Consider the following 20,137-nt stretch of genomic DNA (forward strand, 5'->3'; position numbering starts at 1 on the left):
CTCGGAGCTTCGGAGGGTGCTAATCTGAGTCGGGCTGCCCGAGACCTCGGACCACCAGGGAGCCTGCAAGGTTTGGCTCTGAGTGTTGGAGAGAAGAGGCTCCCGCCCGCCCCCTGTGAGGCCCCAGAGGCCTCCGTGTCGATGCAGCTGCTAGACTTGTCCTGGAACCCTCAAACCTTCACTGTCTCATCTGGAAGCCTGCTCGCTGCCCAGGCTGTGATCGCTTGCTGAGGGAACGGACAGGTTAGGGCACTGGGTCTCCAGGGGTGTGCCGTGGGCAGTGGCTCAGCGTGTGGAGTGGGGAAGGAAGGGGCCTTAAATCTGTAGAGGTAAACCACATGGACCAGAGATCAAGGGCGAGCCTGTCCGTGAAGGCCAACCAGGACTCACGCTGCCAGCTGCCAGGGAAAATGCCCGAAATTCTTGCAGATGAAAGGCAGGCGCTGCCCGTCTACTCTTCTGTCACCATCCCCCAGAGTTTATGAGAACAGTTTCTCTCTTGCTGGGCTCTACGGCAGTATTAAAGATTTCCATTACTGATAGTTCTTTCCAGTTAGCACTTTCAGTATTAAATTCTGTCATTACAAAGTAAAATATGCATGATCCCTAAATCTATGGGTATTATAACAAGATTTCATTGTTATAAATTTGTCTTCTTGGTCCTCCGTTTCTGTCTTTGCTGTCTTTTTAAAGCCCTAATGTCTGATAGCTATAGCCAGGAGGTAATTAGGAAGTGGTACTAAAGAATCAGAGGCTTATTCTCTCACTCATTCACAGAAATTTATTGAGTGTCTGCACTAAGATATGGTGTCCCACAGCCAGCAGGAAAGACAGTGGTGACAGCTAATTACAACACTAAGGAATTTTGGTCTGAGCGGATATAGGCAGCCCCCTCCCACACACATATGTAAATATTGTATAAAATACAATAAAACAATTTGAAATTGCAGCTGCACTTGAAAGGAATGGGAAATCCCAGATTTAAAAAAATGAGTGCAAATTCAAAGCCAGGGTGGTGAGTGTGAGCTGAAGGGGAACTGAATCCAGATGGCTGGGGTTCCAACCCCCAAGAAGAGGCAAGATGTGAAGGCCACGGGCTCCTGGGTGGCTGGGACCAGAAACAAGACCCTACATACTGTTGGTGGTTTATAAGGGCTAATAGTCCCCACTCATCAGCTGGGGGAATGGTGATGGCATGACAGCAGGACAATAACTGGGGTAGGGAAAAGATAACTGGCAAAAGATCGGAAATCAAGCTGGCGCCAAGTGTAGATGTGGGGTCCAAATTCCCATTACTTTAACAGAGTGGAAACCATAATCAGAGAAATCAATGTATAAACTGGTTTAAGGTCAATGAGAACCAACAGAGGCAGACTCAAACCTTCCCTGACCAATGCCTCCACAGCCCAGGCATCTGGGATGCCCAGAGAAAATGATTCCTGTTGAAGATGAGCTCACACAAAGGAATTGCACGGCACGTAAGGAAACAAACTGACAAGAGAGCAAGGCTCAGATTTGATATGGCACCAGCTTGACCACCTATGCTGCTCCCAGGATTATCCAAAAGCTCCCATTTCTGCCCATCCACTTGATATCATCATCCTTCCAACTCTAATCCAGACACTTAAGCATGCGCAGAGCCCCTGTCTCTTTTCTTTCCAGTATATATAAAAAACATATGTATAAAAAATCCCTCCCATCTAATTTGCACAAACACCAGTAAGATAACTTAGCAGCACCCTCTCCCCCGGCTTTTTTTTTTTTTTTTAAAGATTTTATTTATCTGACAGAGAGTTAGAGTACAAGCAGGGGGAGCAGCAGGCAGAGGGGGGAGGGGGAAGCAGGCTCAATGTGGATGCTGAGATCATGACCTGAGCTAGAAGCAGACACTTAACCAACTAAGCCACCCAGGTGCCCCCAGCAGCCCTTATTGTTTGTATCTGAGTCCACTAGCCAGATGTGATCCCAGGTGAGGGGGCTTCTGTCATACCTGGTCACCTCCTCACTGGGCAATGTGGTGAGGCTGTTCTGGGTAGTGACCCCAAACTTGGGGTCTCAATTTTGTGAGACTTTAAAATATGAAGAGTGTAGGTCCCTTCTGTTTTCATAGGCTGATGTCATTTGACAAACTTTTACTTTCACCTATGACTACTGGTGGCCTACTGAGCATGCTCTTCCAGATTGTTGAAATTTGGCACCAAATTCAATGATCAAGTTGACTGAGGGCTCTGTTCAGCATCCACTGAAAGACTTGATCACCACGCAAAGCTTGGCCACACCCAGTCAGTTATGCAACTACAGGCCACAATGTTTTAGAGCAGGTCACTGTCCATTGAGGGCCTTGTCAGCATTGTCTTGTGCTGGGGAAGGTTTGGAACTACTGCTATTTCTGCTTTCAAATTGTAAATTACTCTTGCTTTGGCTGCATCACCAATAGCTGAGTGAACGGGTAACTCTACGTGGTTGTCAGGATTCCTGTTTGTCTCATCAGAGTTGTCACCCCTACAATTGGCTACAGGAGCCTTAAGACACAAGCCCTATAGCTCACATGTGAACCATCCATGTCTCCATTAGTGGCTTATTGTCCACATGCTTCATTATTATCCCAAGGCCTTTCACTAGTAAGAGGGAGGTCAGTAGGATGGCTGAAGTCAATGGCATTGCTGAGGGCTAGTTCATTGGCCACATCAAAGCAGCCCAGATAAAAAATGCTTGTCTTCCTGGGATGTTTCCCCATTTCCTTGGGTGTTCAAGAAGGGATTTAGAGCCTCCTACACTCTGTAACTTTTTAGGGGTAGTAAAATGTGAGTAAAGTTACTTCATCTTGGGCAAGGTAGAGTTTTTCCAATCATCCATTTAGGAAATCTTTCACTGAGAGTTTAATGTGCCCAGCCCAGTGGTGGAAGTAAGGCAAGCGACAGCCTTGCTGCCACCAGGGAACTCAAGGACAGGCAGAGACACAGACGGAGACCAAGAATGGGCGAGGGCATTGGGTCCTTGGGTTCTCTTAGTGTGGTGCCTGTTTCCCCTACTCAGGGGAGGGGTGCTGTTGAACCTATCTGGACTTTTCCTTCTTCTCTGCAAGGCCAGTTTAAACCCTGTAGACATAGCTCAAGGAACCATCCAACCTCTTCTTCAATAGATGTCTTTGTCTATCTCATGGCCTCCTCTCCTTTCTGTAGCGGGGAATGTAATAACCCCACAAAAGAGCCAAATCATAACGAAAGAAGGTCATAGGAAGACTGTATACACAAATACAACCTGTAGAGAAGATTCTGGTTGTGCACACTCGGCCTGTGACTTCCTACCCTGTAGCCCTCCACTGAAGGCTTTCTGGGTGGAGAGGAGACAGACACCTGTGTAGGGCTTAGTAGTTACTGTGACAACCAGTATCCAAAATGGGTCCCAATGATCCCCCCTTCTGGCATCAGCTCTCTTGTGTAATTCCCTCCCCTTAAGTGTGGATCGAGTCTAGTGGTTTGCTTGTATCTCATAGAAGGTGGTAAAAGCGATGGACAGACTATTGTGAGATTAGGTTCTAGAAGACAGTAACTTGCATCTTGCTGGCATCCTCATCTCCTGCTCCTGGGCTTGCTTGCTCCGGTCAACTGCGTGGTTAGGATGGAGAGGGCTTTATAGCAAGGGGCTGAGGATGGCTTCTGGTCAGCAGGCCGTGCGAACCAAATGCTGCCAACAAGTATGGAGCAAGCCTGGGACAGAGCCTCCTGGTTGAACCTTGAGATGACAAGGGCCTCTGAAAACACCTTGACTGCAGTCTTTTCAGTCTCTCTGAAGCAGGGGACCCCACGAAGCTGTGCCTAGATTCTTGGCCCATTGAAACTGTTTGATAACAAATGTGTGTCATTTTAAGTTGCTGTTTTGGGGGGGTCACTTGTCACTCAGCAGTAGATAACTAAGACCATTCCCAAAGAGCTTGTGGCAAATGAACCTTGGCAGAGAATGTAGGGGCTTATTTGGGGAGTTTTTCAATAATATGGATTGGTTCTTTTTTCTTTAAAGATTTTTATTTATTTATTTGAGAGAGAAAGAATGAGCACGGGCTGGGGGAGGGGCAGAGGGAGAAGCAGGCTCCCGGCTGAGTGGGAAGCCAGATGTGGGGCTCAATCCCAGGACCCTGAGATCATGACCTGAGCTGAAGGCAGAGGCTTAATCCACTGAGCCACCCAGGTGCCCCTGGGTTGGTTCTTTTCTTAAACCCTAGCTAATAAGAGTGGGCAAACACAGTACCCAATTCCCAGGACACAGTGGGGATTTATTAGAATAAGAAACACCCGGCTAGTGGCCACAGACTATAAAACCACGAGGGCCCAGGGAGACATTTAGGGCAGTGGTTCCAACCGGGGAGCGGAGGGGGGCATCAGAATCAGCTGAGGAGGGGCGCCTGGGTGGCTCAGTGGGTTAAGCCTCTGCCTTCGGCTCTGGTCGTGATCTCGGGGTCCTGGGATAGAGCCCTGCATCTGGCTCTCTGCTCAGCGGGGAGCCTGCTTCCCCCCTTTCTCTCCTGCCTCTCTGCCTACTTGTGATCTCTCTCTCTCTGTCAAATAAATAAATAAAATCTTAAAAAAAAAAAAACTATTAAAAAAAAAAGAATCAGCGGGGGAGTCTGGACCCCACTGGAATCTCCTGAAGCAGGAACCTGGAGCCCTGAACAGACACGATTTCTCCAGGTGAGAGACTGTAATCCTGGGTAAGAACCACGGATCCGCTCCTGTTCCCCAATGTGACGTATTGGGAGATGGAGGGCCAGAGAAGTTGTGTGTCTTTTTAAGGTCACAAGGCCTGTCATGGCAGCCAGCATTCCCTCTGAATGGAGAACTCAGCTCAGCGCGGTGCTAACACTAGTGGAAACAAAGAGATGCACAGAGAAAACTTCTAAGGTTCCTTTATTTGTTTTGAAAACAACCGCTATTCTTTCTCTCTCAATTTAGTCCTGGCCTCGTGACAAAAAATGCTTTTCTCCTTGGCCTCCTCTGTCGGAAAGGGAACAACGTAACACTCCCCGTGTGAGCTCTCTCCCCAGATCTCAGGCAGGAGCCGATCAGGCCAGGACTGGAACAGAACAACATGGAGAACACGGGTATCTGTCTCTGAGCCCCACTTGGCTTGCAATCCCTTCCTCCATCCTCCCTGAGACATCTGCTCCTGCCCGGGGGCTCTGCCTCCACCTCCCCGTTGAGAGCATCTACGGAAGCTGTGGGCTGCTTGTAGCCTGATTTCCAGTCTGCTAGGCATCCGGGGAAACGGCACCCACAGCTCCACTGGTTCCGGCTCGGGTCCTCAAGAGCTCACCAGGTCCCAGTGCTGGCTCATAAGTGATGACTCGCACGGGTTGACCACGACTTCCCTGCTATTCTCAGAGCCATCACCAAACATGTCCGTGTCTAGGCAGAGATGGGACGCTATGTGTTCGATGCGGGAGCCCGTCTTGGTCCATTGCTGAGAAGATGGAGAGGAGAGAGCATGAACCAGGATTCTCTGGCTAAGGGCCCAGGTTCTACCCATGATGTCAGGAGTTCCAGAACAATCAGGCATGTTTATGGCACATGGCTAGGGTCGCCCAGAGACTTGACTTTCACAGTCTCGTGGAGGAATAAAACTGCAACTAATTGCTTTTCCAGGCATTATTGTTGTTTTTTGGTTTGTTTTTTTTGTTTTTGGATAAAAAAGTAAAAGCAAAATCATTATGTCTGGTAGGAAAACTCATTAGAAGTTAATAACTTTCCAAGCAATAGGCCAGAGAACAAGAAGCACGTGAGTCATGGGAACAACCAAAGAAACGATGTGCGGCCAGTGTCTGCACGTCGGGAAGATGTGGGAGCCAGTGGAGGAGGGGCGCAGGAAGGCAGAGGGGCTTCTGGGCAGCACCTGAGGCCAGCAGCCTGGATTCCTCCATAGCCGTTCGGCACACAAAGGACCCAAACAGAGAGAGGGGTCTTGTGCCGCTGCCCCCCCGAGACTTTACCTCACGTGACAAAGAAGGAGGGGACAAACATGGTTTGGGGAACCACCACGGCACGGGGACAATGGCCCACTTCCGTTAATCTCTCTCAACAGCTGCCCCATGTGGGGGGCCTCATCACCTCCATTTCAGAGAGGAAGGAAACTAAGTCCAGTGTCACACAGCCGGTGAGCCAGACAATGGCATCTGAATGTTTGTCTCCTTAATGCCAATGCCCAGGGAGCAGGTGACTGCATGGGATCAACAGCTTAGGCCCGACAGGGCACAGGGCACACCCAAAGTGGACATCCTGCCAGGGCCCAAGGCCCCCCAAAGGCCAAGATTCCTGCGGTCCTGAAGGCTTTGTCCCTATGCCTTCCTGCTCAGGGATGCCAGGTTGGTGAAGGCACTGGACAGGCAAGTATGAGGTACACATGCCCCCTGGGGCCCAGCCAGGTCCACAGGCATCCAGAGCCAAGCTGACTGCTGCTGCAGGTGCACCCCCTAACCAGAAGGGCCCCTTTCTGATCAGCCCCTCCACCTCTAGAGTTTCTCCCTGGTCTTGCACATGAGACCTGGACCTACACAGGACTGCCTGTCACTGAAGGCGACCACGCCCCGAGGGCACCCGCCGAGCTCTCACCTGCTTGTCATCTCCGTTCTTGCAGAGGACAAGAACCACCGGGGCGCCTGGGAACACGGTGATGACGGACAGGCACAGCTCCTCCTGGAGGATCTGCTGCGTGTACGTGAAGGCCCATATCTGGAGGGGAAGAGGCCAGAAGGTTCATATTAGGATCCTTGGAAACCTCGTGAGACACATCTGGGACTATGTGAGAATTAGAGTAAAAAGCACTGGAGGTCCCAGCAGGAAGAGACTGTCAACAAGGTCGCCTTGGAAAATGGGACCCACTACCCAGAAACTCCCAGATCATGTTTTTATTGAAGTCCCCAGCCCTACACCTGGGAAGGGGACTGGCCTGGGCACAGAGGCCACCTCTGGGGGCTGCTGAACAATTCTGGGCTTGAGGAGGGGAAGCCTGAACAATGCTCCAGCCCAGCCGTGGGGTCTCTAGTTTCTCTGGATGTGTGTCTATTGCCCACCCTTGACAGTGTAAGCAGCTGCCCGGCAGGCCACCCCCAGCTGTCTTTAGAATGTCCCTTCCTTGAAAAGGAGTGGCTTGAGAACAGGAGTGCTATGGTAGGAGGCAGGTGTGAGGAGGGAGGTAAGAGGGAGTGTGCCGAGGGAGGGAGTGGAGGAAGGGCAGAGGGAGAGCACGTCACGGGGCAGAACATGATCCCCGCAGAGGCGTGCACTCCAGCACTCCAGAACAGAACATTGGGCCCCAGAGCCCCTGCAAGGAGGGAAGCTGAGAAAGTCCATGGACAAGGAGTGTGGGGAGAGGAAAGGGGCATTTCCTCTGAGGGTCATTACAAAGAATGTTTCTTGGTTATTCCATGCAGTGCCAGAGATCAGAGAGTGACAAGCTGCTAAGGCTCCCAAAGTATTTTGAGTTCTTAGGTCAGAAGGACAAAAATGGAAGCCTCCATAAGATCTCTCCCAGGCTGTGAAGTAGGAGCCTTACCATGGGGCAAAGAAGGTGACCGGTGAATTGGATACCCTGGGGAGAGCTGCAGAGAGGACCCGTCAAGTGCTGGGCACCTTCTCCACTCCACGCCTGCTGCCCAGCTGACCCTCAGCCCCTGGACCAGGCCGCTGGTCAGCTGCTTCTCCTTGGCCCGAGAATGACAAAAGGGTCCCTTAGCTGGGGCCCTTGCTCTTATGGGCCACGTGTCCCGTAAGCTGACTGTTGTCATGTGCTCCTCATTCTGCACATGCTCTAGCTCACGGCAGCCTCCCCCTCCTGCCCCCGCACCCCTCCTGACTTCGGCCATCTGGTGACATCTTCGATGTCTTTCTGTGCCCTGGCCTGTCCCCCTCCTTGCCCCCAGGCTTGTGTCCTGCTGCTGCCTCACCGGACCACCTGGATGCAGAACCCTGCCTCTCCTGATCTGGGACCTTCTCTGTCCCTGACACCTGGATGGTGCCACCAGCCTAGGGGGAGCCACTGTCCTGCACGTGTATTCTCATGTCCCTTTTCAAACTGCCAGTGTTGGGAGAAGACCTAGACCAGAAGGCACTCCCTGGGGGACAGGGGGATGGAAATACAGATGGATACAATACTGGCTGTGAGCTGAGAATTCCTGAAGCCTAGAGATGGCTACAGGCTACTCTACCATCTAGTTCTAGATCTCGATCTATTTAAATTTTTTAATATTAAATGTAATGAAATGTACTCCTTGGGACGTATCAGGAAGTTCTCCTCTGGACTTGAACATCACCACGCTATACATGACATTTCCGTCCCTCCGGGATTAGCTGGAAGGCAAAGGCGTCTGTGTGCACAGAGGTGACGCAGTAATCACGAGCTTGTTACCGACGGCCAGCATTTCCTGAGCACTGGCTATGTCTAGGCACTGTCCTGGGGGCTTAGCACAGATGACTTTAATCTTCATAAGAATCCTGTCCTTCATAAGAATCCCAAATAGGTATTATTATTATCGTTCCCATTCTGCATGATGAGAGGCTCACAGAAATTATACAATTCTCTCTGACCGACTCTCTCTGGCTCCTTTGCTGTTGCTGCCCCCAGAGTCCCAGCTCCTTCTATCCCAGTGTAATCACAGGTAATGTCTGTCCCCGAGCTCCCTCTTCTGGGTTGTAAACAAGAACACTATAGATCACCTCCACCTCCACAGCAGAGAGCCAGCCAGTTCCCACTGGTAGCCCCAGGAGACCGGAAACAAAGGTCACACCCTGTGTGGGGGATGAGGGAGGGGACAGCCAAGAGAGCAGAGAGCAGGCCCCTCCCCAATATGGATGGGCACGGGGCAAGAGTAGGAATGGAGGCCCACATGCTCAGACTCCGCATCAGAGGGGCACACACAGCTGGCTTCCCGGGCCTGCTCCCCTCTTCTCCCCATCCTGGCTCCACGCCCCATCATCAGCTCCCCTATATGCTTACCCACGCTCGCTTGGCCACTCCCCTTTAAAAGCCCCCTTTGGGCCTAAGTGTGTGCTAGGGGCACACTGTGCCCTCTGGAGATCTATGCAGGGCCTGATATCAGGCTCGGGCCATCTGGATGGGAGATTCTGGGGCTCTGGTCTTTAGGAGTGTGATCTAGAAGGTGGGAGCCAGTCTTGGGTATGGGTCCAGAGAATTCCGTACAGGAAGGGGTGAGAGAGGCCTGAAGCCCAGGCCCAAGTCCAAGGGCAGGTCTGCCAGGGAGCCAGCGGCTGCCCGGGCCCACCATATACAACCAGCCTCAGCTTTAGATTGCTGCCGTTGTCGAGAAATGAACCTAAACAGTCAGAGATGTGGCAAGAAGGTAAGGTCCGTCTCTCCGACCCATTACCCCCCACACAGCTGCTGTGAGCCATGAATTAGCATTCGAAAAATAAATCCTGTAATTATTTTGATTACTACAATACACTGACTCTGTATTTTTTGATGTTAAAAGCATAAATTAAACATAAACACTTGAAATATACCACAATTTCTGAAAATCTCATCTTGGCATTTCTTCTTCTATAAAAACCCAGGGGCTTTAAACACTGGACGTGGGGGGGTGCTGTGACGGTGGGAGGGGAGTGGTCCTTCTTTTGACATCTGAGACGTGCCGTCCACTAATGCCTTTCGGGAAGGAGCGCAGATGGTACCCGGCTGGGGCTGGGCTCGGAAGAAATCACCTTAAGATCCCCAAGGGGAGGAGGCACACAACAGAGAGGGGGGATGGAAGCCTTTACACCAAGTGGACTTTCCATTAGCTGGTGCTTTACTGGCAGTGAACTAATTCAGCCTCACAATTTCTCAGAGGAACACAGCTCTCCGGCCACATCTGCAAGACAGGAGCGAGGGAAGCAGAACACAGAAGCAGGTGGGGGCAGGGAGCGATGAGAGGTTCCCCGATTCCCACTCTGCAGCCTGTCAGGCCTCCAGAATGGCCTGTGATGAATGGGTTTATTAAATGAATCCCAGAGTCAGAAATGGATTCAGGAAGGTAGCAGGGGCTGCTCAGGCTGGCCCGGCAGGGATCAGTGTACATTGGGCCATGGGCTGACGGCTTCATTAGGGGGGTCTGGCCAAGTCACAGCCCTCCCCGGCCCACAGAGCACAGACACGGCCCTACCCATGGGAGGTAACCCAGAGGCGGCGTGGGCAGCCTCACCCTCTAACGGACAGGCCAGTAAGGGGCTGAGGAGAAGGTTCACTCCTAGTCCTCTAGCTCCTTTGCCCCTGCCCTGGAAGAGGGGAGCCAACGATGGGGTGCAGTGGTCCAGGCTGGACAGGCTAACGGCCTTCTGTGCTTAGTGGGAGACTCTGGAGGACGGCCCCTGCGTGTAGAGGAGGGAGTGGCCTGGCAGGTGGGGGCAGGACACTCCTCTCTGGGCAATACCAGCCAGATGTAGCCTTTGAGGGCTGGGATGAAGCAGGCCGCAGCACCCCGCCTGGCAACCAGCACCCAGCCGGAGGCAGCAGCTCTCGACTGGGCTGATCTCGCTTCTGTTTTCTATCCAACCATCTGTCCATCTGTCCGTCCACCCACCATGTGCCAATGTTTGGAGGCCTTTTTTTGATTTGGAGGCATGATTTTCTGATGACTATGACTAGGGGGAGGGTTGTGTTACTGGTACCCAGCGGGTGAGGGCAGAGATGCTGGCAAACCCCTACAGTGCACAGATAGTCCCCACAACACAGAATTATCTGGTATCAATGCCAACAGCGCTGGGGTTGAAACACCATTGCCTCGTGGGAAGGGCCTGGTCCCTAGAAGCGGAAGGCCTGCCATTCCTCCTGTCTGACCCAGGGAGAGCGGGTCCACCTCTCTCAGCCTCACTTACCGCATCTGTGAGACGGCGGGGCCAACAGGACAGGGCTCGGAGGGCCGTGGGATAACTAACCCAGATGAGGCCTGTGGAACCCGCAGGCCAGTGGCTGGCTCCGGCGCAGTCTCCGGGGACAGTGCTTTGGTGACACGTGGGAGGAGCCAGGGTTGGGTGAGGGGGCAAACATTCACACGTGGGGAGAAGGCAGGGGCTGTGTTTTCATGAACACATAAACCTGAGTCAGTTACTGATGGTGGTGAGCTCCCCGTCCACACGCTCTTCTGTGTGGGGAACTACACCCGACGGGGAAAAGACCCCAAATGCCAAGCAACACTGCTGGGTGTGCTGTGGTTAGATGGGCAAACCCGCTCATTTTTGAGGGCCTCTGGTTCTAGATGCTTCACATTCACAGTGATCCTGGGAGGCGAGTACGACTTCATGGAAGGGAAGAGAGAGCAGGGGTCAGTCTAGGCAACGCCAGGAGCAGACCACAGGGTTGACTATGAACCCGGCCCTCTCGGTGAGATTGAACCTGAGCCTAGAGCCTCTGGGGCCACCACTGGCCTTGAAGAACTTAGGTCACACTGACGGCCACACACACCCCCGCAGCCTTCTTCAGACACAGTGTCTGGAACGTAAAGTGGCTACGCTTTAGTTCAGCCAGCCTCTTGGTGCAACCAGTTCCCAAAGGACCATGCAAACACACCGTCTGGGGACAATGTCAGCTGCACAGACACAGACTGCTGCCTCTCCCTGCTGACCAGTAGCAGCAGGGTGACTCAGCGGGCTCAGAGACATGCTTCCTGCTTTTGACTGGGACCTTTCCTGGACTCGCTGTTGGGGTCTTTTATTTCTGGTTCATCCTATCCCTTCAACCCAAGCTGTCAGATACACTTTATATGCGTATGATTAAAACCCCACACCCAGTACATCTGATGCTGGGTCCTCTGCTGAGCTGGAGAGTGGCTGCTGGGGCTGGAGAAGGAGGCCCACCTTCTCTTGCCCACCCGAATGTCCAGCTGCCCATGTGCTTCCTTCCCAAGCCAGGAGCCCAAACTGCCCGGAATGCAGGTAGATGAACACACTGTGAAGTTTTTCTGTTTTTCTCCCTGTCTTTAAATTGGGGATAGCAGTGAGATTGGTACACCTGTCTTCCTTCCATCTTTCACACACATATTCTTCCAGAGAATCCAATAAAGTTAAGGGGAAACTCGTTAACCTGGAGGCTTCTTGGGCTCAGCAGGTTTGCAAACTGATGATGTATTTCTCTTGTACTCCACCCAAGGCATGAGCCTGCCGATGTCTTCTGTACACACCAAGATTAAACATTTTGTTCCCAAGGTTGACAAGCCGGCCAAGAAAGAGAAGTAAGACAGGGGTAGGGATGGATGGGCGGGGGGTGGGGCAGGGGTGTGAACCTGCATCCGAGGCCGAGGTCTGACTGTCTCATTTCAGCAATGAGGACACCGATGTGCCGGCGGGGGACACACCCCTGAGAGCACGTAGCCAGCAAGAAGCACAATTCTGAGCTCTTGGCTTGAACCCCGTGATTTTCTTTTACTCCAGATATCTCGGAACCCCGGAATCCTCCACCCAAATGGCCTGAACTGGATTGCAGGATCCGGGTAGATCTTACCCTGCATCAGTCCTCCCAAAGGCAGACTGAGTCCCTACTATACACAGCTGAGCCCAAAGGGGCGAGACCCGCTCTGGACAGGCCAAGAGGCTGTGCAAGAGGAGAAATGAAATGTAGGAGGGGCCAAGAAGGCAGAGCAGGGTCAGAGAGAGAGAGAGAGAGAACTCCTGGAGGCCGACCGCGGTGGCAGAAAGGATTGGCGAGCACAAAGACGGGACTGTCTTTCTTATGCCGGAAGGAGGGAAGCTACTGAAAGGCCGAGAAAGGTAGACAGGTCAGCCCTACAAGGGTGTAGGGCTCACACGCATGTGTAAACGCACATGCACACACATGTACACGCGGGGATTATTCTAGCAGAAATAGTTATGTAGATTTCTATCTGTCTAAAGCGGGTTTACACTTTCAGAAAACCTGGACGTGCATCCCAGCCCCGCGGTTGGCCATGGGCCGCTTTAGAAGGGAGCTGAGTCTAATCCAGCCCAGGCCCTCCCTGTCCCCCGACACACAGCCAGGGGCCAGGAGCACCACGGGCCCTCACTGTCCTCTGTGCAAGCGGACGGAACATCGATCTCAGAGTCTTCTTCCGTTTTCCCAGAATTGACACTCCTGCTGCGCAAACTCAACTGTTCTCTCCAAAGCGAGAAGGAGTGATGGCTTGGCCCTAGCATCTAGAAAGGACTCTTGGCTCACTCAAAGACTGTTACTAGGATCACCCTTAGTTTCCCACGGATGACTGCTTTTCCTCCCCTTTCTCGTGCCATTGGAAGGTCAGGTACAATGGGTACTTTGACTCTCCACTTAAGTAAAGGCCTGGCATCTTTTGGAGACTGGAGAGCCCCTCCCCGAGAGACCCAGATTTAACTATGGCTCCCCTCCTTCTACTTCCTTGTGCATTAAGTACCAGGAAAGCCACTGCTTTGCTGAAGGCAGGTCGAGCAAGCTTCCATCTCAGGGATCGGGGGGTGGAGGGTGACAACATTCTGGCCGTTGGGATCCCCTATGAACACGGCTTCAGAGGGGACATGTGGGCTTCGCCCACACACGGCTTCAGAAGATAGGGACATGCCTCAGCTCTTCACAACGATTTACAAAATGCCACCTGAGTAAACAGTGCCGTTCCCAGCCTGTGACCATCCCTAAAGCCAGACCGAGACCTCCGCTGGCTTCCCCTTTTCCTGTCCAGCTCAGGCAGCCCCTCCCAAGTCCTGCTGGAGCAGAGAGACGGGTCTGGGAAAAGTCACTGCGAGTGGGAGGCCAGGGTTGCGTGGCCTTGAACGCTAAGGGGTGTGTTTCTGAGGGAGGCCACGGGGGCCCCTGGAGACTGCATTGAGGTGGAGAACAATGGTCTGATGGTGATGTGTCGGCAGGGGGGGGGGCAGCTACTAGAGGCTAGGGTTTGAACCTAACACTGTGGCAACCCGTTGCCGCCATTACAAGATGGCGCCGGAGAGCCTCGTAAACAAGTGGTTGGACGCGTGGCCTTAAGCTTATTCTGCCCAGCAACAAGGCTGACCTACCATAGTGAGCCACGTACCCCAGAATGAGACACGCCCCAGCTAGCCTGTATATATGTGCAGCCCTGGCTCTACCCAGGCGCTTCCTGCTTCCATCACCCTACAAACCTCAACCAAGTGCACTTCAATAAAGCGTGATAGAGAAGAATCCTGTGTCGGTGGTCTTCCTTCCTCGCGGGCGAGCGTTGGCGGGCCACAGCTGGTGCCGAAACCCGGGATAGTTCGGCGGACACCGCGGGGAGCCTAGAAAGGATTCAGAACTCTACATGCGAAGTGGTCGGCGCCGGTAAGTATTCCCCGGTATGTTATTTTGGACACTTGAGCCTTGGGTAGCTGCTATAGCTATAATTGTCCTTGCAGTTGTAGCCTTGCTTTTTTGCTTTTGGATACGTGAGTGCAAATATCCAGACTTCGTGAGCCCCATACAGGCACATGCGTGCTTACGGGACGGAAAACACGTAGAGCATCTGAAAAAGGGCAGGCGTGCTTTAGCGGAACATCAGGACAGCCTTTCGGAATCAAGTAGTATAAAGGAAGGGGGAAACAAAAAACAAATGAAGAAGTCAGAAAAGGGATATAAAAGAGGAAGTGAAAAACAAAAGGAAACAGATGATAAAAGTAAGCACAAAGGACATAAGGCAACCGCCCCCAGTGCACCCATCTACCCGAGTTTAGATGAGTTCTATGAGGAATTCGCCGCTCTCAGTGTAAAGCAAGAGAGGGACTCGGGAGATGACTCACTAACGGAGGACGAGGAGGAGGAGTTAGAGGAAGAGGCGGCTAGATATGAGGAGGAGCGATACGGACTGCCGCCTCCAGCAAGAGCTCCGCCTCCGCCTTATCCAGGCAAGCAGAACGGAGGGGCCCATAGGCTCTCTCGAAAAACGCTCAGATGCCTTGCCGAGTTCACCCCGCTGGACGCTGTTGCGTTCCCTGTCTTTGAAAACCAAAACCAGCAAAGATATCATGAGCCCATACCCTACAAACAGTTGAAGGACTTAGCAGAGGCCGCCCGTACTTGGGGGCCCAATGCACAGTATACGTTAATTTTACTGGATAGGATCACCACCGCAGCCCTGACACCAAATGATTGGGGGGAGATAGCTCGAGCGTGCCTAAACACAGGACAGTATCTAGACTATAGAGCAGTGGTTACAGAAGCCGCGCATAATCAGGCGCGAGTGAATGCTCGTACACCAAACACAGCACCCTGGACTGCTGATATGCTACTGGGGCAGGGACAGTGGGCTAATAACCAGACGGCCTTCCCGGTGCCTGTTTATCAGCAGATCGTAGAAATATTTAAAAGAGCATGGAGGATGATACCTAAACGGGGAGAGGTATCAGGAAACCTGACTAAGATAATCCAAGGACCGAATGAGCCTTTTTCAGATTTTGTGGCTAGAATGATAGAGGCAGCTGGAAAAATTTTTGGAGACGCTCAGGAGGCCATGCCTCTAGTGCAACAGCTTGTTTATGAGCAATGCACTAAGGATTGCCAGCGAGCAATCACACCATGGAAAGGAAAAGGTTTAGATGCGTGGCTAAAGGCCTGCAGAGAGATAGGAGGACCACTCACCAATGAAGGACTGGCCAGAGCTATGATAGCGGCTACTAAGCACGGGAGACGTGATGGCTGCTTCATTTGCGGACAGCCGGGACACGTAAAGAGAAACTGTCCTAACAAGGAAGGCTTCAGGGAAAAGGGACCAAATACCAAGCAGCCAGGGACATGCCCAAGATGCAAGAAGGGGAAACATTGGGCCAATGAGTGTAGATCCACAAAAGACATTAATGGACAACCTATAAATAACCCATATGTCCCGGAGTCAAAAAACATGCAGAGGGGCCCACGCCCTCAGGGCCCGAAAATATATGGGGCGTTTCAGGAGGGGATCCTTCAGCCGCCGAGAGCACCCGACGAGCCACGACAGGCTCCGCGGGGCTGGACCTCTGCGCCACCGCCGGACTGGTTTTAACCCCTCGTATGGGTATACAAGCGGTTCCTACTGACATGTCAGGACCTCTTCCTGTAGGCTCGGCTGGGCTGGTTTTAGGCCGATCATCCAGCACCATGAGGGGCTTATTGGTCCTCCCCGGGATCATTGACCCAGACTATCAGGGTACAATTAGGGTTATGTGTCACTCACCTTTTGGCATTGTCTCCATTGCCCCTGGGGACAGAATAGCCCAGCTGGTAGTTCTCTCATCCTTGCATGACCGTTTCCCCGCCCAAAATAAGGTCAGAGGAGATAAGGGCTTTGGATCCTCTGGAGTCGATATGGCCTACTTATCTTTGGAGCTAACAGGTCGCCCCATGTGTAGTTTGGAGATAGAAGGAAAGGCCTTCACCGGTCTAATAGATACGGGGGCCGACCGAAGCGTCATGAGCCAACGATTCTGGCCAAGGAATTGGCCGCTGCAAAAGGCCTCTCAAACATTACAGGGGCTAGGCTATCAAAACACACCTGAGATTAGTGCAAAAACTCTACATTGGAGGATGGAAGGGAACAAAGGGACTTTTCAGCCGTTCGTACTGGACCTTCCCATCAATCTCTGGGGAAGAGATGTCCAGAGTCAATTAAATCTAATTCTGACTAATGAGGGAACGTATTCCAAACAGAGCAAAGATTTGATGATGAAACAAGGCTATATGCCAGGCAAAGGCCTAGGTAAATACTTGCAGAGAGAATCAGAGCTAGTCAGTCCTAGCTTGAAAAATGATAGAAAGGGATTGGGTTTGAGCGCGCTAACCGCACGCTTAAAGAACTAATACAAAAACAAAAAGGGGGAATAGAGGCGGTTATGACCCCTCGAGATCGCCTATCCCTAGCAATCTTTACTATCAATTTTTTAATTCTGGATGCCAATGGCAAAAGTGCGGCAGATAGACACGCAGAAGAGGCTGAGGCCATAAAGGAACGTGTAATGTGGAAAGATATCCTGGATAACAAATGGTATGGACCGGATCCCGTGATTAGGAGATCCAGGGGAGCTGTTTGTGTTTTTCCACAGGACCGCTCGGATCCGGTGTGGGTGCCATCACGACTGACGCGAAAGTTGGATGAAAGAACCGATGACAACACCAAAGAAGCAGACATGGACTCCAACCCTGGAGATGCTGATAGTGCTGATGATCTGCCTGACCAGAGTTGAGGGAGCTACCTTTTGGGCCGTTTCAAGAACATGGCCCATCCCCATGCCAGTCACAAACGCGACAAAAATATTACCCCATCTGTATGTTCCAGAATGTGTTTTTGATTTACCCTGTAAACAAATCAATAATAAGGTACAGCGTTATAACGCTACAAATTTCAACCTTCAAGGCACCTTGTGCTTTACCACTCTCGGAGTAGGAGTCATGGGCATGCTAATGTTTGCAGGACTACTGGTGGCTTTGTTCTTAATTCTGAGGGTAATGAGGGCTCGCAGAAGAGAGAAGGTGGCCATAGCGCGTGCCTTTGCCGCTATGGAGGCTGGAACATCTCCCCAAGCTTGGCTCAGCATGTTAAATGAAACATAGGTTGTGCTCTTGCACTCGGAGGGCTTTGAGTAGCCCATTGCACCCGAATAGAGACAACCTTGCATTTTCCGCGGGTGGTTTGCACCTAGGAGTGCACAGGGTGAGCCACCCTGAAAGTCATGAGTGTCTGCATACGGGTACCTCCGTTTCTCTCCCGTCCCTAGGCAAAGGAGGACATGTTTACTAGGGGACACTCCTCTGATTTTAGCCATGACTGCAAAATAAAAGAAAAAGGGGGAGATGTGGCAACCCGTTGCCGCCATTACAAGATGGCGCCGGAGAGCCTCGTAAACAAGTGGTTGGACGCGTGGCCTTAAGCTTATTCTGCCCAGCAACAAGGCTGACCTACCATAGTGAGCCACGTACCCCAGAATGAGACACGCCCCAGCTAGCCTGTATATATGTGCAGCCCTGGCTCTACCCAGGCGCTTCCTGCTTCCATCACCCTACAAACCTCAACCAAGTGCACTTCAATAAAGCGTGATAGAGAAGAATCCTGTGTCGGTGGTCTTCCTTCCTCGCGGGCGAGCGTTGGCGGGCCACATAACACGGTGGTTCCCAATCCGGGTGGTTTTTGTTTTTGTTTTTGTTTAAGATTTTATTTATTTATTTGACAGAGAGAGAGAGATAGTGAGAGCAGGAGCATAAGCAGGAAGAGTGGGAGAGGGAGAAGCAGGCTTCCCACTGAGCAGGGAGCCCGATGTGGGGCTCGATCCCAGGATCCTGGGAACATGACTAGAGCCCAAGGCACTTAACGACTGAGCCACCCAGCCCCCCCACCAATCTGGGTGGTTTTATTGGCCCTGGGGTGTCTGGTGTAGCCTGGAGACAGCTCGCTAGTCAGGGCTGGCATATGTGAGGTGCTCCTGGGGGGCAGAGGCCAGGGATGCTGCTAGGTGGGCCTTAGAGCAGGGACAGCCTCCCACACAAAGAACCATTGGGCCCAAAACCTCACCAATGCCACTGCTAAGGAAGGCCGACCAGGAGAAAACGGAGCCAGGGCAGACAGTGGGGATTGGAGCCATGGAGCTCGGGCGAAGATAGTCACATGGAGAGGAGTGGGACAGGGAGGTGGCTGTGGGGCCAGGCTGCTGCTCGTAGCCGTCCATCCACTAGAACCACAGACAATGCTGCGGTGGCCACAGGCTCGCGCCAGCCATCCAACCCAGCCCAGGCCTTCACACGTGCTCTCCTTCCTGGGCTGCTCCTTCTCCCCCTCCTCACAGAGCCCATTTCTACTCCTTTCTCAGGATGCAGCTCATTATCAAATCCTCCAGGAAGACGTCCCTGACTCTTCTGCATATGGCAAAGACCGTCTCTCACTGCTTCTAGAGCAGCCTGGACTGAACTCCATCCAGGACAGAGTTTAACAGAACAGCTGCTTACTTGCTTGTTCCTGTGTTCGATCCCCCGAGGGCCCACAGAGACCTGCGACCTAGCCACTCATCTCCGTGTCTTCCCAGTTAGCAGAGAACAGAGATGGTTATGGAGTGAGTGGATCAGTTTGTGGAGGGATAAAAACTAGGATTTGTGCATTGATGAAACAAAGAGAGGGCGGGGCCAAAGCTGGAAGCTTGGATAAAATCTCCAAGACACCGGTTCCAGAGAAAAGAATAGTGACCTAAGAACCCTCGTGAGCACTCACCACGAACCCATCAAAGTGGGGCGGAGGAGCCAGCAAAGAAAAGAGAGAGAAAAGAGGACTGCAGGAGAATCTCTGTCCTTCAGAGAAACTCGACACCTCTGGAAACCCAGTAGAGTGAGGCGGGTCCCAGAGTGAGGGGAAGTCGTACTTCTCCTGCCCTGTGGCTAGGCTCTGGGTATAACTGGACACCTGATGTCATATAAAAGCAGGTGGCGGAGGCGGAGTCCCCGCACACATTCTGGCCCCCCTCGCCTGTTACTTACCTGGGATTTTACATCCTCGCCTTTGTTCTTGACACAGGGGCTTAACCTGAGGGTGTAGGTCTCTGTGTTTTTCTGCCTTTGAGACTCTAGGCACTTCTGCCTCTGTCGGATGCTGCCCTTCTGGATGGAGGAATCACTGGGGATTCTGGAGGAAAGCCACAGAGACGTGAGAACCAACTGCCCTTTGGCTGAGTGACACTAGCCACTAGAGAGGTAGAGGCAGGGTTCTGAGGATGTCAGGGACATTTCGCCCGGGGTTGGCAGCTGCCTCTGGGCACAAGGCAGTGAGGAGAGACCCAGGAGCCACCACGGGAGATGGAGCCTGGCGCGGAGACAGTGCTAGCCTCAGGTCACACCCGGGACTCAAATCCCAGCAGCTGCGAAATGCTGCTAACCTCCAGCCCTTAAGCTACTGATGAACATAACTCCTCTTCTGATTTCAGGAATAAGGGGAGCCAACTGGTCTCCTCAGACCTCCCTATACTTAACACCCTGTATCCAGCTGGCCACGGGATGTCCCTTGTCCAGACCCAGTCAGCTGAGGGTCTCTCCTGACAAGTCAGAAGGCAGGGCGTGTACCTGAGTTCCGGATAGACGTTCTCCAGGTACCACTTGAAGCTCTGGCACTGAAGATTCTTCCTCAGGTCCAGTCTGCTCTCGATGCTGGCAGGACGCGGGGTGGGAGAGACACAGAGAGATGGGTCAGAGG

At 52.4% G+C, this 20,137-nt stretch overlaps 1 protein-coding gene across 1 annotated transcript in view; it reads right to left on the reverse strand.

The window, feature by feature from the left end:
* Positions 1-4,887: 4,887 nt before the first annotated feature.
* GALNT14 (polypeptide N-acetylgalactosaminyltransferase 14) overlaps positions 4,888-20,137 on the reverse strand; it is a 213,709-nt gene continuing 198,459 nt past the window's right edge. The window contains exons 12-15 of the mRNA XM_082744351.1: positions 20,008-20,091; positions 19,429-19,573; positions 6,603-6,722; positions 4,888-5,457 (exon numbers count right to left, since the gene is read on the reverse strand). Coding sequence (XP_082600477.1) covers positions 5,299-5,457; positions 6,603-6,722; positions 19,429-19,573; positions 20,008-20,091 — 508 coding nt within the window. The 3' untranslated portion in view covers positions 4,888-5,298. The remainder of the gene's footprint in view (positions 5,458-6,602; positions 6,723-19,428; positions 19,574-20,007; positions 20,092-20,137) is intronic.

Source organism: Mustela nivalis (assembly GCF_964662115.1).
Source record: "Mustela nivalis genome assembly, chromosome: 8".
In the NCBI taxonomy this organism is placed as follows: Eukaryota; Metazoa; Chordata; class Mammalia; order Carnivora; family Mustelidae; genus Mustela; species Mustela nivalis.